We start from the raw sequence: 24,984 nt of genomic DNA, 5'->3' as shown, positions 1-24,984 counted from the left end.
CCTCTGGGACAACTTCAAGCGAACCAACATCAGAATTATGGGGGTCCCAGAAGATGAGAGAGAGCAAGATATCGAAAACATACTGAAAGAAATAGTGACAGAAAACTTCCCCCACCTGGTGAAAGAATTAGACTTACAAGTCCAGGAAGTGCACAGAACTCCAAACAAAAGGAATCCAAAGAGGATCACATCAAGACAAATCATAATTAAAATTCCAAGAGCAAAAGACAAAGAGAGAATATGAAAAACAGCAAGAGCAATGCAGGTAGTTACCTATAAAGGAGCACCTATAGGGGTGTCAAACTCAATCAGAGAAGGGGCCAAAATCTAAAATCCAGCCTAAATCGCGGGCAGAATGGTTTACTGAACAGTCATAAACTGTCATTGTGATGGAAACGCAGCGGAGTGCAGTGATGACAGCGCAGTGCGGGCCACGTTGCAAGGCCTGGCGGGAAGGATTTGGCCCTCGGGCCTTGTGTTTGACACATGTGACTGATTTCTCAACAGAAACCATGCTGGCCAGACGGGAATAGCAAGAAATATTCAAGGTGATGAACAGTAAGAACTTACAGCCAAAGATAATCTACCCAGCAAAGCTATCACTCAGAATCGAAGGCCAGATAAAGAGCTTCACTAATAAAAAAAAAAAAGCTAAAGGAGTTCATCACCACCAAACTAGAATTATATGAATTGCTGAAGGGCGTTCTTTCGGAAGAGAAAGTAAATAAAGATAAAAATTATGAACAACAAATACGTAACTATCAACAAGTGAATCTAAAAACCAAGGGAATTAAAAAAAATCTGATGAACAATATTAACTGTTGAATATAATAGAATTTGAGGTATGGAAGGGGAGTGAACTGACGATTCTTGGGGAAAAGGGGAGAGGGGGATGTGGGAAGAGACTGAACATAAACTGTGCACCTATGGATGAGGACAATGGGCAGTGGGGAAAGGGCAGAGGGTGGGATGGGAACCTGGTGGAGGAGACCAATGGAGGAGGGGGTGGGGGGGAAGGAACATTTGTAATAATATGAACAATAAAATTTTATTTAAAAAAAAAAAAGTCTAAGTTAATACCAAATTTTCACTGGTGTTCTCACTTCTCTCCATGTACATAAAACAGCCCTCTGGCTTTTCCTCTTAGGCAAGTTTGGCTATTGAATGCTGAACACATATTTGTTTGCCTACTGATTCTATAACTAATGACTAGGAAAACAGTTAATTATTGAAAGCCCTGTATTTAATATCTTATTTGCAATCAAATTATTTTTTAATCTGAAAACAAAGTTTAAGGGAAAAAGTGAATAAAAGCCTGGCCTCATTTTTAGAAAAGTTTAAACTTAGATGATCATGGATTTTCTTGTTTTTTTCTTTTTTTTAATATATTTTATTGATCCTTTTACAGAGAGGAAGGGAGAGAGATAGAGAGCTAGAAATGTCGATGAGAGAGAAACATCGACCAGCTGCCTCTTGCACACCCTCTACCGGGGATGTGCAGCAACCAATGTACATGCCCCTGACCGGAATCGAACCTGGGACCTCTCAGTCCGCAGACCGATGCTCCATCACTGAGCCAAACCGGTTTTGGCTGATCATGGATTTTCAAACATGATAAAGCAAAACAGATATTGCTTAGGGCAGCCTTCTGGACCCAAAAGTTCCTGTGTACAGAAAGAGGCACATATAATTAGAAATAGCCAGTGGAGAACAGTGTAACCTAACCAGGAGCAAAGACTTAAAAAATGTGTGATTCTGATCATGAAGTTACAATCCATTGTCTGGGGAATATGCATCTTTACATCCCCAGTTCATACACAGAAGTGCCAACCATACAAGGTAATCGATATGCTTACCAGTTTCCCATCTAATGAAGTCTGAAGAAAAAAAGTACCTCTTGTGTTACAGATATCTAGTTTGTGGGTTTTACTGTTGTTTGTTTTTTAACATCAGGCTTCAAACATGCTTTTCCTCTCAGTCATGATTCACTGAATGACCTGAGTAATCTGGAACCCCTTGGGAATGGTGTTGGGTGAAAATCTGTTTAATATATCATAAAGCCTTTGCATCTTGATCTGTTAACTTTGTAGGAGTAATTGTTTGTTTAGTTAAATAATATATCTGCATGTACCTGTGAAACAACTCCAACTGTTCTAAGTTGCCAGGTGGATAGACGGTGAGGGATGGCTTAAAGGTAACTCAAACACATATGTATTAACCACCAACTCAGCCCACAGTGGGAGGAACCCCAGTCATCTGTGTTCTAATTGTAGACTCATGCAAAAGAGTTGCCTTGCATCACTGGGAAGTGAGCCACACTCTGGTTTTCATGAGGGCAGTCATTGCACCAACCCTTAAGTGGGTTCCCATATCCTGTTGCTAAAATAGGTCAGATGGTAGAAATGCCGGAAAGAGCCCGAACACACGTGAATAATCTAACCTGGCCTGTGGGAGGAGATTGGGACAGGCTGGGGGTGGATCAAAGCTGGTGTGTGGCTATGGAAGCCTGGAGAGGAATTCAGTGTTATACACAGGGGCCCAAGGTCAGCATAGAGGAATCTTTACCGTCAGCATGATCTCAGCTACCCTTCAACTCTCCTTATATGCTGAAGACAGTTCTAATGCCACACAAGTCCCTCTGTGCCCAAGGAAAATATCAGGGGTTTGGGAAAAAGAAAAACTTGCTGTATATAAAACAATGTTTCTGAGATAGTCTCATGGAAAAAATTACTTGATTTTTTTTTTCAATAGGAATGTTTGTTCAGACTCAGAATTGATTAGATAATGCTGATCAGCCCTTAAAGGTTCAGAGCATCTCTAATGCCTTTGAAATTATATACAATTTAGTGTGTGTAGGATTTACTAGTAATGTTCTGTGTTTTTGGTGGTGGTTTTTTTTTTTTTTTTTTCCTAGCAAGAGAGTGTATCTCTTGCCAAAGAACCTGAAAGGATCTGCAACCCCCAGAATATTTTGTAGCTACTGGTATGGAGGCCAAGGAAGCCCAACCTTTCTAATCATAACAGAATAGATACTGAATAATCACAGCCTTGGATTTCCCCGGTCTTTGCATACTTACATCACCCCTCCACTGGCACAGGGCACCCTGTCTGTCCTGTTCCAGAGACAAGTAGCTAGGCCATCTCAGGTACCTTGGACCAGCTCTCATGACAGTCCTTACCCAACATCACCTCTGTAAGTAAGCATCCTAGATGATCTCCCTTTAATAAATTCATACCCAGGAAAAAGCAAATGAATTACACTGATGGGAGGACAGGATGTCCAAATATGGAAGGCTTTGGCATAGTCTGTGGTTTCTGTTCTCATGAGGGATAAGGAGAACACAATAGATAGGAAATGGAGACCTGAGTTCTAGTCATCATTCTGCACTGGCCAGCTGACTAACATTGGGTAATTCACCTTCATGCATTTATTTCAGTTTCCCAACCTGAAGAATGAGGAAGTTTAGAAAAGATTCCCGAGGCCTCCCCAGCTGAGGTCATGGCTGGCTATGAGTAAACTGAGATGTGGCCCTGTCTACACAGAGATTTAGAAGAGGACTGGTCTTTTATTAGAAGCAAGTTTATTACTTTTTAAAATCTTAAACAACAAGCTATATGTTTTTAGACATGTTGGATTTTGCAAATCCACTGGACTATAAACAAATGAGACATACCCAAGAGGAAAAACATCAGTTGTTGGCAGAATCTAGAATTCAGTAATAGGGTAATTTGCTAGTTAGGGCTGAAAGTCAAAGATGGAATATTTCTAATTACAATGGAGTTGTTGTTTTTAAAGTTTAAAAATGTTCATAATCTCCCTATATCCTACTTCCAATTCTGCTCTCAGCAGATGGTATACATTTCAGCATACCATCTTTTTTTTTCTCATTAAACTTTGACTGGATCTCAGAATTGTGTGAGAGATTTTTGGTCAAGTCATTTCCATTAAAAAGTATTGATTTTAAAAACTAATAACACACACACACACACAAACACAAAAAACCAACAACAAAAACACCCCACAAATAGTCCACAAAACATTCTCCTTTCCTTCTGAGAGTTTTATGATGCATTGTAGTCATTAACCAGTCTTTTACTATTAAACTTAAGTGGCCAAGAGAGATAAACAGTTCTGAGACCGTTCATCCACCACTGACTAAGTCTGGTGTGGCAGGTACAGGGGATAATATTCATTTAGCCTTCTGAGCTTTCTGGGCAGACTTGGTGACTTAGCCATCTCCAGCTGCCTTCTTGTCCACCGCTTTGATGACACCCACAGCAGCTGTCTGTCTCGTGTTACAAATAGCAAAACAGCCCAGAGGAGGGCAGTCAGAGAAGCTGTCAGTACACATGGCCTTGCCAGGAACCATATTGACGATGGCAGCATCACCAGATTTCAAACACTTAGGGCCCTCTTCCAGCTTCTTCCCAGAACGACAATCAATCTTTTCAGCTCAGAAAATTTGCAGCCAATATGAGCCGTGTGACAATCCAGCACAGGTGCACATCCAGCACTGAGTTGGCCTGTAGGCTTTAGGTCCTAAAGTTCAGAATAATCACCTAAGCTGTGAAGCCAGCTGCTTCCATTGGTGGGTCATTTTTGCTGTCACCAGCCACACTGCCACGACAAACATCTTTGACAGACACGTTATTGACATTGAAGCCCACATTGTCCCCCGGAAGAGCTTCACTCACAGCTTCATGCTGCATTTCAACAGAATTTACTTCAGTTGTAATGTTTACTAGAGAAAGGTGACCACCATGCCAGGTTTGAGAACACCAGTCTCCCCTCAGCCCACAGGGACAGTATCAACATCACTGATTTTGTAGACATCCTGGAGGGGCAGACACAGGGGCTTGTCAGTTGGACGAGTTGGTGGTAGAAAGCAACTCAAGCAGCGTGGTTCCACTGACATTGCCATCTTTACGGGTGGCTTTCCATCCAAGGCATGCTAGCACTTGGCTCTAGCATGTTCTCATCATTCCAACCAGAAGTTGGCATGAATGCTACTGTGTTAGGGTCACGGACAATTTTCTTAATGTAGGTGCTGAATTCTTTACAATTTCCTTGTATCTCTTCTGGCTATAGGGCAGCTCAGTGGAATCAATTTTGTTAACACCAACAATCAGTTGTTTCACACTCAGTTTGTAGGTCAGAAGGTCATGCTCATGGGTTTGTTCATTCTTGGAGATATAAATAAATGTGAGAAAATTAAAAAAAAAAGATTTTTTGGACATTCCAAAATGAGCCTATATAGGAAAACAAGGGGAAATAAAGGTCAAAATATGGTAAATTGAATATGTTATTTAGAACTCTTGGTTGCATTGACAGAAAAATAAATAAAATTGACTTAAGCAAACATCAGAATGTATTATAAATATACTGGATATCTCATAGCAACCAAGAAATGAGTCAGGAATGGTCAGAATCTAGGGACTGAAAACCATCAGGATCCTCTGGGTGATCTGTTAGAAGTCCATTTCTGGACCAACCAAGACAGCCAGTTTGGTCAATGTAGCATGACTGCTCCCAGATGACTATATATTGTATATGTATAGAGTAGGGAGGGTAGAGCAAGAAGAGGGTAACTTATTCAGAAGAAGTAAAAGGGTATTAAAAAAACACACACAGAGATGTCCATCTTATTGAAAAAAATAAAGTGAAGAAGCAAGACAACAAAAATGGCTTGTTGAGTTTCTTGAATATTTAGAAATAACTGAAATCAGTTTCAAGGATCAAATATTCTCCTTCATTTTAAGGAAAAACTCCTTTATTCAGGGACCTCATTTGAAAGTTATAGCAACAAATGACAACATGTAGAATACTTGGTCTATTGTACAATGCTGAATTACAAATATTCATTGTGTACAGCGTACTTCTCTAGATTTTGAAATGGGGAGAGGCAGTAGTAAAGATGAACAGGTCTCTCTCTCAAGGACTTCATTCTTTAATAATCTGTAGAAGGTAAAGCAAGCTATATTGATTAGGTCAACTTAATATATTTAACTGAATGTTTGTTAAAAAGCATGTCCTCACCTTCCATTATTTCCTCTGAAAAAGAATTGGTGATCTGTTTTTAGAAAAACATTATGTCCTATATAATGCATCACCACAATTTGTGGTCTGAACTACAACTGCAGTCTGACAGACTTATTCAGGTACAGCTTACAAACAGCTCACAAAACTACCACCTGGCTTTAGCTGAAGGTTTTCATTTGAACAAATTTTCTGTCTCTCTTTGTTCCTCACTTCCCTTTTGGAAAAAAAAAACCCCAAAAAACAAACAAACAAAAAAAAAAACACTAACAAACAGAGAAGAAAGGGGGAGGTAGCTTATTTCTTATAAGTTATGTAAGTAAACTTACATTTGTTATTATGGTCATCATTACCATTAAGCCTGTTTTTTTTGTTTTGTTTTGTTTTTTAAAGACTGAGAGGCTGAGTGAAAAAAAGGGATTAGTGAGAGAGGAGATTTGGAAAGAGGTTCCAGCAGGTGGCGCTTGTCTCCTCCAAGATTAGACTTTCACTCCGCCTAGAATCCGGCAGGAACAAGTGCAACTATGCACACAGTCAATGCAAGTGACAAAAATCATGCCATCCTTAGTGCAGAGTCCATGAAGTCACAGTTCCAGACTTCTGCTTGGACCATCATCTTTCTGCATCACCACTTAAAAGACAGGCTCCCCTACTCCCTGGGTTGTATATTTTCTACTTGACCCACATCTTCATTTCCCCTAGCCAAGTAATTTACAACGAAAGTCAAGCTTTGGGTATGGAGCACAAATAAAGGCCCCAGAGCAGTGACTTTTCAACCATTTTCATCTCATGGCACATAAACTAATTATAAAATTCTGTGGCACACCAAAAATATATATTTTTTGCCAATCTGACAAAAAATAGGTATAATTTTGATTCATTCATAACAGACAGTTATTCTTATGCTGGCTGTTGTAATTTTAAAAATTTTATTGATAATATAAGGGAAAAGAGGTCAGTGCCTCTGACTAATCAGGTATTGCACGTTTTAAAACTTCTTAGGGCACAACAGTTAAAAATCACTGCCCTAGAGGCCTAGTCTCCAAAGTTGGTAGGAAACTCATACATCCTAACAAAAGGAAGATAAATAATCCAATCAAAAACAGGCAAAGAACTTAAATAGACACTTTTTGAAAGTGGACATACAGAAGGCCAAGAAACATATGAAAACATGCTCAAAGTCACTAATCATCCCAGAAATGCAAATCAAAACAACAATGAGGTGCCATTTCACACCTGTCAGAATGGCTATCATCAACAAATTGACAAACAACATGTGCTGGCGAGGATGCAGAGAAAAAGGAACCCTCGTGCACTGCTGGTGGGAATGCAGACTGGTGCAGCCACTGTGGAGAACAGTATGGAGTTTCCTCAAAAAAAGTTAAAAATGGAACTGCCATTTGACCCAGTAATACCACTTCTAGGAATATACCCCAAGAAATCATAAACTCCAATCAGAAAGGACATATGAACCCCTATGTTCATAGCAGCACAATTTACAATGGCCAAGATTTGGAAATAGCCAAAGTGCCCATCAGCAGATGAGTGGATTAAAAACCTGTAGTACATCTACACAATGAAATACTATGCAGCTGTAAAAAAGAAAGAACTCTTATCACTTGCAACAGTATGGATGGACTTAGAGAGCATTATGCTAAGTGAAATAAGCCAGTCAGAGAAATATAAATATCACATGATCTCACTCATTTGTGGAATATAATGAACAACATAAACTTGTGAACAAAAATAGATCGAGACAGAGAAGCATTGAACAGACTGCCAAACTTCAGAGGGAAGGCGGGGTTGGGTGGGGTGGTGGTGGTGGTGGTGGTGGTAAGAGATCAATCAAGGGACTTGCATGCATGCATATAAGCATAACCAATGGAACCAGACACTAGGGGGATGGGGTTGGCTGGGGAGAGGTCAATGGGGGTTGGGGGGAAAACATATGTAACACTATATGTAATACTTTAAACAATAAAGAATTAAAGCAATATTAATAATAAACGAATAAATGATTACAAGGCAAAAATAAATAAATAAAAATAAAAATCACTGCCCTAAGGAGTTGGAGCTGAAACTTGATCAACTTTCTAGCTGGTCTGTGTGTGCCAGCCTTGATCTGAGCAAACGTGAATTTATTTGCAAGCAGACATGTCAGTTTCCATGCTCCACAGATCAAGGAAAAGGAGACGCAGGAGAACATTAATGTATCTGTGCAAAGACGCAACCTGTCGCTGTGTTATTGGCTTGCTGGGATCACTGGCTCTCTAACCTCTCCCTGCACCTTCCAATTCTGGGGCTCAGTCAGCCATAGGCAGCTGTTCTCCCTCATGTAATAATGTATCCACCATAAAAACTGCCCTCATTTTGAAAGTCTTTCGTTACTGGGTCTGCAGTTTTCTATCATCACTCAGGAAACCTGTCCTCCCTGCAGGGATGGGGAATGTCTGGGGGAGGGGGAGGGGAGGAGAGTAGGCCGGTGAAATCATTTGGCCTGGCTCTGCCAAGACATTAGGGATAAGTTCATTAAATGTTTGACCAAATATAGCAGACTAATTTTTAGGTTGATAATTTTGTACGGCCCCGAGTCATGTTATAAATATCTAATGGCCCTTGGCACAAAAAAAGGTTCCCTACCCCTGGTGGGGCCTGGGAGTATACAGGCAGGAGGGCAATCTGGAATTCAGATCCACTTCTAAGTGTCTGGGTTACCTTATACAAATTTCTTAATTTCCTCTGTAGATTGGGGGGAGAGGAGGAGAAACACACATTTTTCTTCTGTTCCTGGGGCACCTGAATTAATGAGATGTAGACCGCCTAGACCAGAGCCTGGCTCATTGTAGAACTCAAATGCCAGGGGTTGCCTGTTGGCCTAACAGCGCCGTGGAAAACGGTCTCCGGATGGACTCTGGGTCAAAGAGCCGGAATAATTCGCACAACTCAGATAACCTCCCAGCTCCCCGTGACCTCACTGTATTTCAATGCACATTCATTGCCGGTCCCGGTCCTCTCAGACCTCTAAAATCTTTTGTCCCCTATCCCGACACTGCCGCCGGGCGGCAAAAAGAAAGCCAGAGGAGTTGGGGTCTAACCGACAATGACAATGACCTGCACAGGCGCTCACTCTCCTCCGGCCCGGGACTGCGGGGCGGGAGCAGCGGGGCCGGGGCCGCCGGTGGGAAGTCTCGGGCCGCGCTGACAGCTCGGGCGGGGGAGGGAGCAGCGGGAGGCGGGAGGGCGCGGGGGGCGGAGACACATGCGCGCCGCCGCCGCCGCCGCCGCCCCGGGACAGGAACCGCCGGGCCGCCGCCGCCGCTCCGTCCGCCCGGCTCTGCGCCCGCCGCGCCGCCTCCCGCGCCCCGGCTCCCGGCGCGGACCCCGCGGGGACTCGGCACCGGCGCCTCCCGTCTCGGGGCGAAGCCTCGACCCCCCGCTGAGCGGCGAGCGGGTGGGGGCGGGGGCCGTGTGAAGATGGCGACGCCGGGAAGCGAACCCCAACCTTTCGTCCCTGCCCTCTCGGCGTCTACTCTGCACCCCCACCCCCACCCCCACCACCCCCACCACCACCCCCACCACCCCCACCACCCCCACCACCAGCACCTCGGAGGGCCCGGGGCCGGCGGCGGGGCTGCGGGCGGCTGCGGCTTCAACCTGCCCTTGGCCCGGGGGCTGGAGCGCGCGCTGGAGGAAGCCGCGCACTCGGGGGGCCTGAACCTCAGCGCCCGGAAACTGAAGGAGTTCCCCCGGACCGCGGCGCCCGGGCACGACCTCTCGGACACGGTGCGGGCAGGTGAGCGAGGCCGGGGGCGGCCGGCGGGTGGGTGCCGCCTGCTGTCATGCCTCCCGGACCGGCGCCGATGGAGCTGCCGCCTGGCCGGGGTCCGCGCCCGGGCTCCTCCGAGGAGGGGCGCGGGGACCCCGCCCCGCCCGGCGGCGGGCGGAGCACCCGGGGGAGCCGGCTTGCGTTTTGGTCGCCGGCTTCCCCACCGGGGCGGCCGCGCCTGGGCCGTGGTCGCCAGGCTGGGGAGGCGCAGCGGGGGTGGGGGGGCTCGGCGCTGGGACCGGGAGCCCGAGCGCCGCGTCCGCGCCGGGGAGCCGGGCGAGCCCTGCGGGCGGGGAGGCGTCGCCCTCCCGGCGGGGAAGCCCAGACAAAGGTGGCCGCCCTCCGCCGACCCGCGGACGTCGCGCGGTGCCGCGGGCCCTCGGGCCGGGCCGCCGGGTGCTGCGGGCGGCGGCGCCCGGCTTCCTCTTCCTGCGGACTCGCCGACGGAGCCGCCGCGATTGCGGTGAATCCGAGTCCGCGGTCCCCGCGCGGGGGTCGGCTCTGATTCCGGCCCTCAGCGAGCCGCCCGCGGTGCGGCTCCCACCGCCCGAGCCACCTCGGTTTCTGTAACGCGATCTTCGCTGCAGAGCATATTAAAAGAAAAGTAATTAAAGCGAGCCTGTTTTCCTGTGTGAGCCAGGCAAGTTATAACTCGCGCCAATGAGCAGCCAGCTTTTTCAAGTTATGTCATGTGTTGACATATTTCTGAGACCTCTGCTTTCTCTTTGGTCGTCGGAGTTCCTTGGCTGGGATCTATAAACAGGAATGGGGCGGTGAACGCGACTGGGGCCTTGGGATCCCCACAGAACTGACTTGGTTTCCTACCATCCGGCTCAGCTCCCTGCGGGAGTGTTTCCATCTTGGCAAGCGCCCAGCCCACCAGTTCCCAGTGCCCATTCGGGAACCGCTGCCCAGACCTGGCTGTCATCACCTCTGAGCCCAGGGTTAGGACCCCTGGGTTCAGGAGGGACTCTCAGCTCCAGATCTCCCGTTTCCTCTTGTGGGGAAAGCGGTTCCTTCAGGCAAACAAGCACTGGGCTTTTGGAGCTAGGTTTCCAATGCCCTTTTTTCTCCCTTTAATTCAATAAACATCTGTGGAGAGTCCCAGTGAATAGTCAGACAGAATTCTGAGCTCAGTGGAGGCAAACAGGGCTCTTCAGGGTCATTAAACTTTGTAATTTGGATTTAGGGACAGTCGGGAATAGGCAAAAAAGGAGGGAATTTCCAGAGTTGAGCTGTCAACAGCTGGGGAGTCTCTTGATAGGATCTCTTAGTTACATTTTCTCAAGTGGAAGTTATTCCAAGAATTGCCTGAATCATTAACTTGAAAAAAATCTGTTAAGTTCTACTTTTTGCCATAGAGTGTACATGAACTATGGAAGGGTTAATTATGACTGCAGAAAATGGAGCTGGCATGACCAATAATAATAAGCATGTGCTTGTACCTTCAGTAGGGGGTTTGAAAGTTGTTCCTCTACTTCAGTTATGCTGCCGTTTATTTCCAAAGTAGGGTAAACTGTTGTGTTGGCATTTCTTTGAGAAAACCTATGCTTTTAAAAGGAGGGACAACATCTTTACATTAAGAACTGGCTATGTGTGGTAAATGCTTACAAATATTCCTGTATTTCTTTTTTGCTTGCTTGTGGTGAACTTAGGTTGTGAGTTTTACAAGTTTTTAATTGTGAACCTCATTTGCATGTTTCAAACCTCAGAAAATTCTAATGAGTTAAACTAAGAGGCTTCATGGTAACTCACATAAAAAATTCAATATTAATAATAGTAGTTTGTAGAAATTTACCACAATCCAATAAAGATTAAGAATATTTATATGTGGCCAAAACCGGTTTGGCTCAATGGATAGAGCGTCGGCTTGGGGACTGAGAGGTCCCGGGTTCGGTTCCGGTCAAGGGCATGTACCTGGGTTGCGGGCATATCCCCAGTAGGGGGTGTGCAAGAGGCAGCTGATCGATGACTCTCTCTCATTGATGTTTCTAACTCTCTGTCTCTCTCCCTTCCTCTCTGTACAAAATTAATAAAGATATATTAAAAAAAGAATATTTATATGTAAATATCTGAACATGTTAAAGATTTGCTTCTGCAAAATATCTTTGCCTCAGGTCTACAGCTGGGTGTAAACCAAATATGTAGTAATATATATATATATATATATATATATATATATATGCCATATATGTACACGTATATATTACTTTCTATTTCTCAAAGTATTATTATTATTTTAAAATATGTTTTTATTGACTTCCTTAGAGAGGAAGGGAGAGGGAGAGATGGAAACATCAATGACGAGAGAGAATCATTGATTGGCTACCTCCTGCACACCCCCTACTGGGGATTGAGCCTGCAACCCAGGCATGGACCCTTGACCAGAATCAAACCTGGGACCCTTCAGTCCACAGTCTGATGCCCTATCCACTGAGCCAAACCAGCTAGGGCACATGTGTCAAACACAAGGCCCTCGGGCCAAATCCGTCCCGCCAGGCCTTGCAATGTGGCCCGCACCGCGCTGTCATCACTGCACTCCGCTGCGTTTCCATCACAATGACAGTTTATGACTGTTCAGTAAACCATTTGGCCCGCGATTTAGGCTGGATTTTAGATTTTGGCCCCTTCTCTGATTGAGTTCGACACCCCTAAGCTAGGGCAACACTTGGTATCATTTTATATTAGTTTCAGGTGTACAGCATCGTGGTTAGACATTTACATAATCTATAAAGTCTAGTACCCACCTGGCACCATACGCAGTTATTACAATGTTCTTGGCTATATTTCCTATGCAGTACTTTACATCTCTGTGACTGTTTTGTAATTACCAATTTGTACTTCTTAATCCCTTCACCCTTGTCACCTAAACCAAAACCCCCCTCCCATCTGGCAACCATCAGTTTGTTCTCAGTATCTGAGGCTGTTTTTGTTTTGTGTATTATATTCTTTAGATTCTATATATATAAGTGAAGTCACATGTGTTTCTCTGTCTGACTTATTTCACTTAGCATTATATCCTCTAGCTCAGTCTCACAAATGGTCAGATTTCATTCCTTTTTATGGCTGAGTAAAATTCATTTGTATCAATATATGTGTACCATATCTTCTTTATCTAATCATCTGTTGCACCCTATGAGCACTTTGGTTTGCTAATGTAAATAATGCTGCAATGAACATAATGCACATACTTCTTTTAAAATTAGTGTTTTGGTATTATGGGATGCCTTTTATTTTTTATTTTTTATTGTCTGATTGCTGTGACTAGGACTTCCAATACTATGTTGAATAAAAATGGTGAAAGTGGACATCCTTTTCTTGTTCCTGATCTTAAGGTAAAAGCTTTTAGCTTTTCCTGCTGAGTATCATGTTAACTGTGGGTTTGTTATATCGTACTATATGGTCTTTTTTTGTCCCCACTTGGCTGAGAGTCTTTATCATAAATGAATACTGGATTTTGTCAAATGCTTTTTCTGTTTCTATTAATATAATCATGTGCTTTTTATCTTTCATTTTGTTTAGGGGGAGTATACGTTAATTGATTTGTAGATATTGAACCAAACTTGCATCCCATGAATAAATCTCACATAATCATGATGTATGATCTTTTAAATATATTGCTGAATTTGGTTTGCTAATATTTTGTTGAGGATTTTATAATCTACACCAGGGATATTGGCCTATAATTTTCTTTTTTTGTAATATTAGAGGCCCGGTATATGAATTTATGCAACAGTGGGGTTCCTCGGCCTGGCCTGTGGGATTGGGCTGAAACCGCTCTCTGACATCCCCTGAGGGGTCCCAGATTGTGAGAAGGCACAGGCCAGGCCGAGGGACCCCACCCATGCATGATCAGGTTGGGGAGGGACCATGAAGCACTCCAGGGTGGGTCCGGCCCATGTCGCTCAGTCCCGATGCACCAGACCCCAGCAACTCCTACCGTTCAGAGTGTCTGCCCTCTGGTGGTCAGTACATGTCATAGTGAGCGGTTGAGGGGCCTTAGCATATCATTAGCATATACACTTTGGTTGAACAGCCAACCAGATGATCGGACACTTATCATATGAAGCTTTTATTATATAGGATCTTTGTATGATTTTGGAATCAGGGTAATGGTGACCTCATAAGATGATTTTGGGAGCCTTCCCTTCACTTGAATTGTTTTTGAGTAGTTTGAGAAGGATAGATGTTAACTCATCTTTGAGGTTTGGTAAATTTCACCTGTGAAGGCATCTGGTCCAGGACTTTAGTTTGTTGGGAGTTTTTTTTTATTACTGATTTGATTTCTTTGATAGTCATCAGTCTGTTCAGATTTTCCGTTTCTTCTTGATTCAGTCTTGGAAGATTGTTTGTTTTGAGGAATTTACTCATTTCTTCCACATTGTCCAATTTATTGATACATACTTACAATATTTGTATTTTTTCTTATAATCCTTTGTATTTCTCTGGTGTCAATTATTTACCTCCTTAATTTCTGATTTATTTGAGACATCTTTTTTTTTTTTTTGATGAGTCTGAAAACCAAATGTATTCTATTCTGTCCTTTGTTCTAAAGACCTTTACTGAGCACTTTTCCTTATTTGGAAGAACAAAAATCAAAATAAAGCAAGAGTTAAAATTACCTTCAGTTTGCACTGTGTGAATGGATAGTATGAGTAGTAGCATATATAATAAAGATAGTGGTTCCTCCTAGATTAATATTTAGTCTACAAAATATCTTTTAAAATCAGAATGGCATATGAAGGTCCTTAAAGACCTAAGATTAAAGAGTACTTTTTGAAAAATTTTATAAGATAGGAATGACATAGAAATATTTTCCTCACTGTCCAGTTGTACAATGCAGGCCATTTGGTTTCTACCTTGTAAAAGTACCTCTTCTGGCAGCCACCTATGCAGAGTACAGCTCTCTGCTCTCTTGGACCATGCAGCTCATCTGAATAGAAGATGTAAACACAGCAACATAGAGGCTCTGGGCCACTCAGTAGATGTCTAAAGTAAGTCATTCAAATGCAAACACATTTTTCATAGGGAAAGAACTCGGACTCTCACTTTGAGCCCGTTGAGTTACTTGTTTTGATTTAAAGTAATTTTGTTGTCAGGGTCTGGTCTTTTTGCAGGTGAGAGGGAGGAAGAAAGGCTGATCCACTCAGGTTTGGTGATGCAGGTGACACTGGCTGAATGGGAGAAGTGTGAACAATGAGCCGTGATCAGCATTTGGTGTGTGCACTGTGCTATCTGCATTATTCCTCTCAGTCCTCTCTGGAAGCCTATTCATAGCATCATTTACAGCAGGGAGATTTCTATTAGGAGAAGTCAAGTAATATGCTCAAGATCATCCCCCAATTTAGATGGTGAACTGGTGATTGGACTTGGACAATTTCACTTTAGTATTTACATTTTTTTTTTTTTTCTGTATTCCTATTAAGCAGGGAAAAGGTGGAAGGAGCAGAATCTGGGGATTCAGTGAAATAGCATTCATTCCATAAATACCCACCAATCACCACTGAGTGCCAGGCACTGTTCTAGGCACCAGGCATACAGCAGTGACGAATGGAGAATCCCCATATCCATTCTTACAGTTTTCATTCTACTTGGAGAGGGTTGGGAGATAATGAACAAATTTATTTTTAGGATGAGTAGGAAGAGTTATAATATAGATATAATGTCTTTGTTTTTAGAAATATACATGCTGCATTGTATTAAAGGTGACATGAATGGCTTGTAACAACAACAACACAAATGATGACTAGTAATAAATATAAAAAAGCATAATATTGAGCCTGTTAAAAAGTATTTCACCAACATATATATATAATATATACCAAATATGCAAAGTTTCCCCTCAGGAGTTCGACCAACTGGGAATTTGACCACTTGCTATGACGCGCACTGACCTCTATGGGGAAGCCCAGAACGAAGGCCCTGGCCAGCAACCAACAGCCACTAGGGATCCTACCTGTGCATGAATTTTGTGCACTGGGCCTCTAGTATGTGCATAAGGAAAGAAAATGTGTGTTTTTTTCCTCTTAGATTTATCAAGTAGTGTCATTTTGGGATGGAGAAGTTCAAAAGGGTGTTTGCATGATTAAAATAAAGCAGATTGAACAGAATGAGTAAAAAAAGAACATGTCTGTCTCAGGTTGATTGCAGAAGGTTCTAGAAAATAAAAGAAAGTCCTAGGATTTGATGTGCAGAACAATTGTTGAAAATTGGTTTCATTAGGGAGAGGGTGGAGTATATCATTAGCAATATCTTTGTGAGAGGGCTGGAAGCAGATAAGACTAAATGGGAAATGAAGAGCTTATGGAGGCAGGAATATAGTATTGAAGCATAAAAAGATTCAATGAGGTCCTGCATATGCAAGTGAAGAGGATGGTAGTTGATGCAGAGTGTAAGACAATACAGGAATACAGGAGAAGCAAACAGTTCTAGAAAGCCATGGGAACCTCCAGACAGATCAAGATGAGATGCCAAATACCACAGATAGACTGTCTGAAAAATTCAGAGGAAAAGGCCATTTCAGTTAAGCTGGCTAGGAAAGACTTTCATCATAGCGCAGGTGGGATTTGGGTTAGGTTTTGTAGGATGAAGAGAGTTTGGATAGAGGTGCCTATGAAGATTCTGTGGTTGGAAAGTTGTGAGAACCTGAGACTGAGGTCGGTAAATGAATTAGTGAGAGAACAATTATGCCTATGGTCAGATCCTCCCATCTGACTATCACTGTGTAATGGGTAGCAGAGTATACACCCTTTATTTGGACATGGCCCACAGGCCTGGGATTTGTCAGCCTGTGGGACTAAAGCCTTAGTCTGAGCTAGCTCTCTCAAATGTCTGTACACAGTCAGAGAATCTTCTGGGAGGTATGTCGGCAGGCTTATGTACTGAAGGCTGACTTCCCCATTCCAGTACCATTCTATAGCAGTGGAGTCCTTGGGATATTAGGACTCTTTTAGTCATTGGAATTCACATAGGGCTTGATAAAGAGAAATCTCTTTGTTTTGAAAAACATGTTTTGTTCCATAATCTTGGCCATAAGTATTTTTCATTACAAATGGAATGACACTTTTGAAATCACATACTTAAAAAGTTATACCTAGTTTCAAATTGTTTTCTGCTATTAAATTTATTAGTTACTGCTGTAACTATCATTTATTGTAGTCACTACCATATTAATGCCTATTTTCATTACATGTATTCAAAATACTTCTCCATTAACAAGTGATGGGTCATATCCTTTTTCACCCTAATATTATATTTTTCTTCTGATAGGTTTAATTTCCTTCTTGTTAAGATGTAAAGACTTCTAAAGTAAAAACGTTTAGAACAGGTTAGACAATATGTATTATACTATGTGGTGGCTGGGAATCATGTTCAGATGTGCTCTTCCACTGGTCTGTGTGCGGTGGGAACCGTCTCCACAGACAGACTGCTCGGATCATTGTTTGCATGGTAGACTGCTCTTTATTGAAAAGGCAGGAGCATGCTACTCATGTTTCCAGAATATAATATACAATTATAGGCCATAGAATGTAAAGTTTTGTTCTGTGCCAGTTTATAAAGAACATTCAAGGTTTGACCTTCATCACTGAAATTATTTCACTGAATAGTTGGTCAGTCACTGCAACATATTATTTGATTTTTGGCATACCCCACTATTTCAAACTTTAATTAAGTAATTGACTAAATTTTTGTTTGTTTGTTTTGTTGCTAACTTAAATTTATCCTTCTGTGGTTTAGCAATTCTTCAGAGTAAGCGTTTAAAGAGTAGATATATATCTTTTGGAATCCATGTTGATGTTGATCAGTTCGGAAGTCAATTTATTTTTGCTTTTGCTCTCCTTCCGGTGTGTACAGACTTATCCTATTCTGTTATTCAACTCAATCATTGCTTATTTAAACATAAATTGTTTCCCTATTTTGTGTGTACTTTCTATTTTCCTTTTTTTTATATGTCTGTCTGTATATCTAATCTATATCTGTTGATACAGATACATATACAGCTATAGGTATAGCTAGATATAGATATAGATATAAAGACTTTTTGTTTAGACTGGGCATCATTTAATTTCTCTTAATAGCTCTCCAAAGTCATCTCTTCACAGGTGCTGCATTAAGTATGCTTTTCTAGAGATTTGATAATTTAAATAGCAGAAATGCTATTAACTCTACTTAGGTTTGTTATGCATTCATTAGTCAGGCCATATTGTCTGTGCATCACAAAAACCTGTACGTGATGCCACTTTCCAGGGTTGGATTAACTTTTTTGAAAACTAGACTTTTGCCTTAGCCTTAGAGAGATGCCAGGGGAATCTGGCCTGGGGTTAGATCTGATAATGCCACCAAGATCACCATTTGTGAACACTTTCAATGATGTGTCAGTTGTTGGAGTTAAGGTAAATTGGTGTTAATTGCAGTGTTTATTTCAAATTACAAAATTATAGTCTATCATAAAAGGTTTAAGAATGCCAACCATAAAACCCAACTACATTTACTTATCTGATTTTATGTATAATTTATAAGAAGTCTAGAAGTCTGTTGCTGCTGCTAATTTTTTGTTGTCTGGAAGTTTTTATGCATCAGAATTTTCATTTGCTATATTTTAGATATATATTTGTGTGTGTGTGTGTGTGTGTGTGTGTGTGATGTAATTTGTATTTAACAAACAAACAAAAAAGGCTAGATAAGGTAAAAGTTAAAAAATAAAGGTGAGAATTCCAAGTAAACCTTAGCTTGGAAAATTGAGCCTACTAATATTGACGCAAACTTGAAGCATGCCTGTGTTTTCTGCATCTTAATTTAGGAGTTCAGTAGTGCTGCTTCTTACTATAGTAAGAAGGCATACATTTGGAAACCATCTGTTCCCACAAAGTAACTCAAAAATAAAGTGAGATTGTTTACATGAATAGAAAGTTGATGACTGAGAATTTGGCTTTTCTTTGTAACAGAAGAGAAATGTTTTAATAGTCATATTTCTGTATATGTTCACTGGCCGTAAAGGAGAATATATAGGTGGGGAAAAGAAAACCAAATTAGGCAACAATGTTTGATTTGCAAAACAGAAATATTTTTTTTGTTTGTTAAGAAAATTTTGTTCCTCTGTAATATGATGTTGATACCAAGCCATCTCAATTTAAGTATATCTGTTACTCTTCCAGGACATTTGTAAGCCATCAGAGTCAGGCTATATGATTTGGAATCTTCCTTGATGCTTGCTATTCTTCCTTCTGCTGTGTTTCCTCAGTCTGTGTGCTTGAGGGGACCTAAGACCCTGAAGATGAAACAGGGCCAGGAGCCCTTCAACTCATTGAGTCTTGAATTTTTCTTCACTGTTCTCTCCGAATGATCAGAAAGATCGTTTTTTTTTAATTTTCTGGCTTCTCCTGTGGCTTGTGCAAGCCAACCTTTCAGTATAAGACATGGAATTTTGCTAACCAATTTATTCCTCTAATATTCTTTTAAAATATTTATTTTTACTTCAGAGGGGAAAGGAAAGGGAGAGAGAGATAGAAACATCAATGATGAGAGAATTATTGATAGGCTGCCTCCACACTGGGGATCAAGCTCGCATCCCAGGCATGTGCCCTGACCAGGAATCGAACCATGACCTCCTGGTTCATAGATCCACACTCAATCACGGAGCCACACCAGCGGGCTTCTTTCATATTTGATGTTGATGCCCTATTACAGTATTAGGAATAGCATCTGTGTGTCTGACGTGGTTCCATCAATTTAGCTCTAACTTAATTCACTTAATCTCCGCAGGCTACGGTGACAAGTTCAAAGATAGCACTATCCACAGACAGCATTACTTGGCCTTCCTCATTTCACTCTTCCGGAGGATCATTTCCCTCACTTCCTCTTCTCCCTCCCCTGTAAGATTCTGCTTACCCCACTCTCTTTTGCCCACTCTCTAAGCCTGCTCACAACACACAGGATCCTGCCAGCCCCTCCCTCTGAGCACTGCAAGCCTTGAGGCACCTTTGCATTATTTCCTTATGACATTTTTTTGTTAATTATTGCCTTCCTCTTTTTGTATTTTTCCCATGTTTAAGGTTTTTCCATCTTTATTGGCCCGTGAGGTATGGCTAGCCAGGGGTTTTTCCTTATTTTTTATGTGCCCTTCATGGCTATCACAGAAAGTGCTACATTCACATCAGTGGATTATTCCGCCTTTTTGTTCCCACTCATAATCCACTCAGTCTCTCCACCAGTAATCCATCATCTTGGATCTCTCATGATGCCATCCCCTACCTATACACATTTTGCCGATCTGTTGCCATTTTCTTGGCGATGACCTTATTTTTTATCAGATGGCATTTTTTTATTTTTTATTTTTTATTTTTTTTTGCTTCTCAGCATCATCCACTATATTAGTTGGCTTGGGCTTCCATTACAAAATATCACAGACTGGGTGGCTTAAACAACATAAATTTATTTCTCATAGTCCAAGGTGTTGGCAGGGTTGGTTTCTCCTAGGGGTCTTTCTCTGCTTGTAGGTGGCCACCTTTTCCTTGTGTGTTCTTTTGGCTTTTCCTCTGTGCCTGCGCATCACATCTTGTGAGTCCAGACATCCTCTTAGAAGGACACTAGACACATTGGATGAGGTCCTACCCATAGGAGCTCATTTAATCTTAATTACTTTAAAGGCCTGATCTCCAAATGCAACCATATTCTGAGCTACTAGGGATTAGGGTTTCAATATGACTTCACGGGGACACAATTCAGCCCAGCACGATCTCACCCCATATAAATTGAATTCCAAAACCTAAAAGGTGTGTAGGAAGTCCCCAACTCACAAAGCAGAGGGACATCATGGTCTTTCATAGCAAGGTTTTTCTTTGACCTTGGAATGTATTTTCCTATGGAACTAAAGTAGTAAGTGGTGGTTTGGTTCTCTCACTAGCCCTTTAATTAACCCTAGCAGAGGTGGGCCTTCATATTAATAGTGATTTCTTCCTTTTTTTTTTTTTTTTTTAATGCAACCTCAGTTCTGACATCAAGTTCTGAATCTGAAGATTTGGACATCAGGCTGTGAATGAAGTTCCCCTACCCTCCTCCAGGCCCTTTGGCCAGTGGGCCCAGCATACTGGAGACCCCCATGTCATTGTTGTGGGGAACAAAGGTTGCATTTAAGTCACTGGGACTGGATGAGGCTTTCAAGCCTGAGGAGGAGCTGACTCAGGAGATGCCCACTGAGGGAGACTGGCAGGAATTTTTGCCTAATTTTTATATTTTTTATATATTATCTCCCCGATTTATTAATTTTAGAATTTGAAACAAGTTACTGAATCTCTGAAATTCAGGTTTGTATTTGTTAAAAATCAAAACACTCTCCTTCAGGGTTGTGACAGAGGCATGAGGTAAGGTGTGGTACCCAGGCAGAGTAACCGTGGTGATCAGTAGAGTAATCCATAGGTGTCACTTGCCTTCCTTGATTCCCACTGACATTATATGTCATAGTTTTCTTAGGAAAATAAATAACTGCAAGTTGTCAGTGTATCATTAGCACAGTGGCTAAGAGCACAGACTGGGCTGGGTCTTACTTAGTCCTGGCTCCGCCACAACGTGGCTAGTCCTTAACCTCCCTGTACTTCAGTTTCCTCACCATAAGACAGGGATAGTAATAATAATGATGATAATAATAATAATAATAATAGGGTTATGGTGGGGAATAAGTGAATGAATATCTGTGCAAAGTGCTTGGCACTGACTTAGTTTGCCAGTATTATATTTCCATTATCTTTAGCAATGAGATTCAATCTTATGAGGCACAAGGACACTAGTTACGTTCCTAGAAATAGTGAGACATTAATAAAATGGTATTAATATCGAGAAAGCTTGAGTATGTTTGCAGTTTGCGTACATGATGTTTATATTCTTTTGACGGCATTTGGAGGATAGTAGTGTAGGAGGTTTTTATTATTCCAGCTCTAGCTATTCAGAGCTATGTGAGAAATCCCAGACTGATGGTGAAATGGTTTTCCTTGGGTTATGTTGCTAGTAAGTGGTTGAGCCAGTACCACATCTTCTGAATTTTGATGTGATTTCCATTCATTCCTCAATTGAAGTGTTAGGCATGATTTGATTTTGTCAGGACAAAGAAACCCTGAGCAGGACAAGGCTCATAGAGCAGAATAAGTTAAGAATTCTCCCAGTGGAGAGTGAGGAGTCATATTCTGGTGCCACTCTGTGAATTCTGGAGCAGGGTGCTGGGACCAAAGCTTGTTTTGGGGCCGGGGATCAGAGAGGGGGGAGGAGGGGCTGGGCCTGAGAGGAGTGAGACTCTTCGTCCTCTGCAAGAGTCCTGCATTGATGTAAAAGCTTTTCCATATTAAAAATAAATAAATAAATAAATAAATAAATAAATAGATCTCCTTCTTATGCTCTTGGCAAAGAACAGTTTCGTGAATCTTTTTATGTTCTTAACAACTGCTCTGAGGATGTATAGCTAATAATTTTTTCATAAGAAGTGAGGAAATTTCTATGAGGAGGCAAAGATTTAAGAATACATATTATATATAGACATACTTCCTCTTTTCACTGTTTTTTCTGGCATCTAGCTTTTATTTTGAACTTTAATCAGAAGTTAGTTCATTGAAAGCTTTGCAACAGGTTCCATATCACCCAGAAATTACTGATAAGGGAACTGATAGGGGTACCATCTAGGTCCAGGGTCCTTGAGAATGCTTCCTCATTCAGTTCTCACTACCACTTGGCAGGTATGTAGTGTGTTTGTTGCTGGGAAGGAAACTTGTCAGTTAGGCCATCGGAGTGTGTTTGTAGATCCAGTAGAGGCAGAGCCCACATTGGAATCAGAACTCTTATTGAAGTGCCTGAGCCCCCAGTATGCTTTTTTATAGTCTCACTGAATATTTAAAGCTGGAGGATTGGGTCAGAGGAGATTTTTCAGTGAGAATAAGCTGGGAGCATTTTGACAGCAATCCTTGGGGTGACTCAGAGACTGAGGAACAGTTCTCTGAGTAAGACCCAGCTTCTGTACTAATGTTATTTCCCCCACTAATCTGAAGGTGGATGCAGGGCCCAGGTGTAGGCACAGCAATTTAGTTCTAATCCTCACTTGTTTGTAGTGGCCAGTTATCAGCTCCATTTCTAAGAACTGTGCTTTAAAGCAAGTGATAATTAATAGTATTAAAAATTCTCCAATTTACTTAGCAATGTAAATAAATACACATTTAGGTTTTTATTTTTGGTATAAAATTTTGTTAGACTATAATAATATATCACCTAAATGTATAGTGTATTTACAATTTATTAGACTGTATTTCCTCCAGTGAGAAAGGAATGAATAGCCTTAGGGTGAGTGACCAGGAAGTTTGCTTTTTATATTGTTGCCTTTGTAAAATAAGTGTTTACATTCTAAAAGCTGTTTTAACTCTGGCTGGTTTTGGTCAGTGGTTAGAGTGTCAGCCTACACATTGAAGGGTCTCTGATTCCATTCTTGGTCAAGGGCATGTATCTGGGTTGCAGGTTTGATACCCTGCTGGGAGGCAACCAATTGATGTGTCTCTTTCACATCTATGTTTTCCTCTCTCTCTGTTTCTGTCGCTCTCTCTCCCTTCCTGTCTCCTTCCCACTCTGCCTTAAAAAATCAGTTGGGTGAGGATCAACAACAACAACAAAAAGCTGTTTCATTAAGTACTTACCATTGATTTGATATGTAAAAATGCATTTTATTTTTTAATGGAGATCTTTGAATACATTAAGTAATTGCTTTTACAATTTTATAAATGAAATAGCACAGAAGCCCATTTTGGCTAAAATGGCAGCATGGTTTATGATGAAATAACCAAAAGTTTTTGTGTTTATGCAAATTGATGTGATTCAAAGGAATCTGATTGTGCAATTGAAGGCAAATAGATCTTTCTTTGTACACTTCCCTTGGAGGTGTGGATGATAATCTCTGCATGCAATTTAAAGCAATTATGTATTTTTGTCTGGTCTTTAGAATCCCTGATTAAATCAAAGTTGATTTTAGTTGTGCCAGTCATTCTAGTGGTTATAGTCTTGTAATAAACACGTAGCTGTGCTTTGTACTAATATTTGCACTACTTTCTTGTATTTATGCACTACTTTCAAGCACTACTATTATATAAGTTCACTGATATGATATGCAAAGTCCTAGCAAACAGTATGTTAATAAAGACTTGATATCTTAAAGGGGAATTTGCACAGTGGGAGTTCTGAGGTACTGTGCCCCAATAGAACCCTTAATGTCTGCCTCATAGAGTGACAGAGACAGCATAGCCCAGCTAAGTGCTTTTAAAATCAAGCATCTGGGTCCTTTTAAAATGGCTTCATAGTTTTGGTGTGTGTGCCCCTTGTGTCCCACTGTCTCAGACTCTTTCTCCTGGCAGGCAGGCAGCCCAGTTTCTAATCTCAATACTACATGGCTTAGAAGAGGCCTGTCACCTTTGAATGAAAGACTTCAGCTCTCGGACATAATCACTTCCCAGACTAGTATGCCACACTCTTTCATTTTTTCAAAAGAACCTTAGGTCACTGTGGACATCATAGGAGGTGCTCTTACAGGAGGCTCAGAAGTAGTGTCATCTTAAATCCAGCTTTGCTGAATACAATCTTGTTTACACCTCTTACCCTGGCCTAACCAATAATAGCATCTCCTTTGCATCCTGATTTGGGTGACAAATTATATGGTCACTCTACTCATATGGGACTGTATACACCATCTATCCTGTATAATAAAAGGCCAGCTACCATAAGCATAACGACCAGGGACCAGAACCACCACAGCCCTTTGCTGGGCTAGCCCCGGCCCCAAGCAAGTGATTAGGGGTGATCAGGAAGACAGGCAAAGTGGTTATGGAAGATCAGGTAGGCAGGCCAGTGGTTAAGGGCGATCAGGTAGGCAGATGGCCCCTCGCAGGGGCCTGCTCCCCAACAAAGAAAGAGGGAGGCCCAGGCCACCGTTGGTAACTCTGTGGCAGGTGTGTGGCCGGCCAGCGATCACCCTGCAGATGGAGGTCCAGGCCAGCCAAGCCATCGCACCTCATGCCTATTGCTTACAGAGGGAGGCCACTGGTGGCAGGGGTGGGGGAGGGAGACAGTGCTGCACAGATGGCAAACAGTGGCAGTGGCGGGA

The 24,984-nt window shown here is 42.0% G+C and overlaps 1 protein-coding gene and 1 pseudogene across 7 annotated transcripts in view; one reads left to right on the top strand and one right to left on the bottom strand.

Annotated features, from left to right (window-relative positions):
* Positions 1–3,562: 3,562 nt before the first annotated feature.
* Positions 3,563–5,169, bottom strand: LOC118728609 (annotated as a pseudogene).
* Positions 5,170–9,341: 4,172 nt separating this feature from the next.
* The window catches only part of LRCH1 (leucine rich repeats and calponin homology domain containing 1), a 187,213-nt gene continuing 171,570 nt past the window's right edge, over positions 9,342–24,984 (top strand). For 6 of the 7 annotated variants that reach the window (XM_036455307.2, XM_036455304.2, XM_045588623.1 and 3 more), the window contains exon 1: positions 9,342–9,830. In XM_036455307.2, coding sequence (XP_036311200.1) covers positions 9,512–9,830 — 319 coding nt within the window. In that variant the 5' untranslated portion in view covers positions 9,342–9,511. The remainder of the gene's footprint in view (positions 9,831–24,984) is intronic. The other variant, XM_045588622.1, reaches the window with a different exon arrangement.

Source organism: Pipistrellus kuhlii, unplaced genomic scaffold, assembly GCF_014108245.1.
Source record: "Pipistrellus kuhlii isolate mPipKuh1 unplaced genomic scaffold, mPipKuh1.p scaffold_m20_p_3, whole genome shotgun sequence".
Classification (NCBI taxonomy): domain Eukaryota; kingdom Metazoa; phylum Chordata; class Mammalia; order Chiroptera; family Vespertilionidae; genus Pipistrellus; species Pipistrellus kuhlii.
This window is presented reverse-complemented; position numbering and strand designations above follow the sequence as displayed.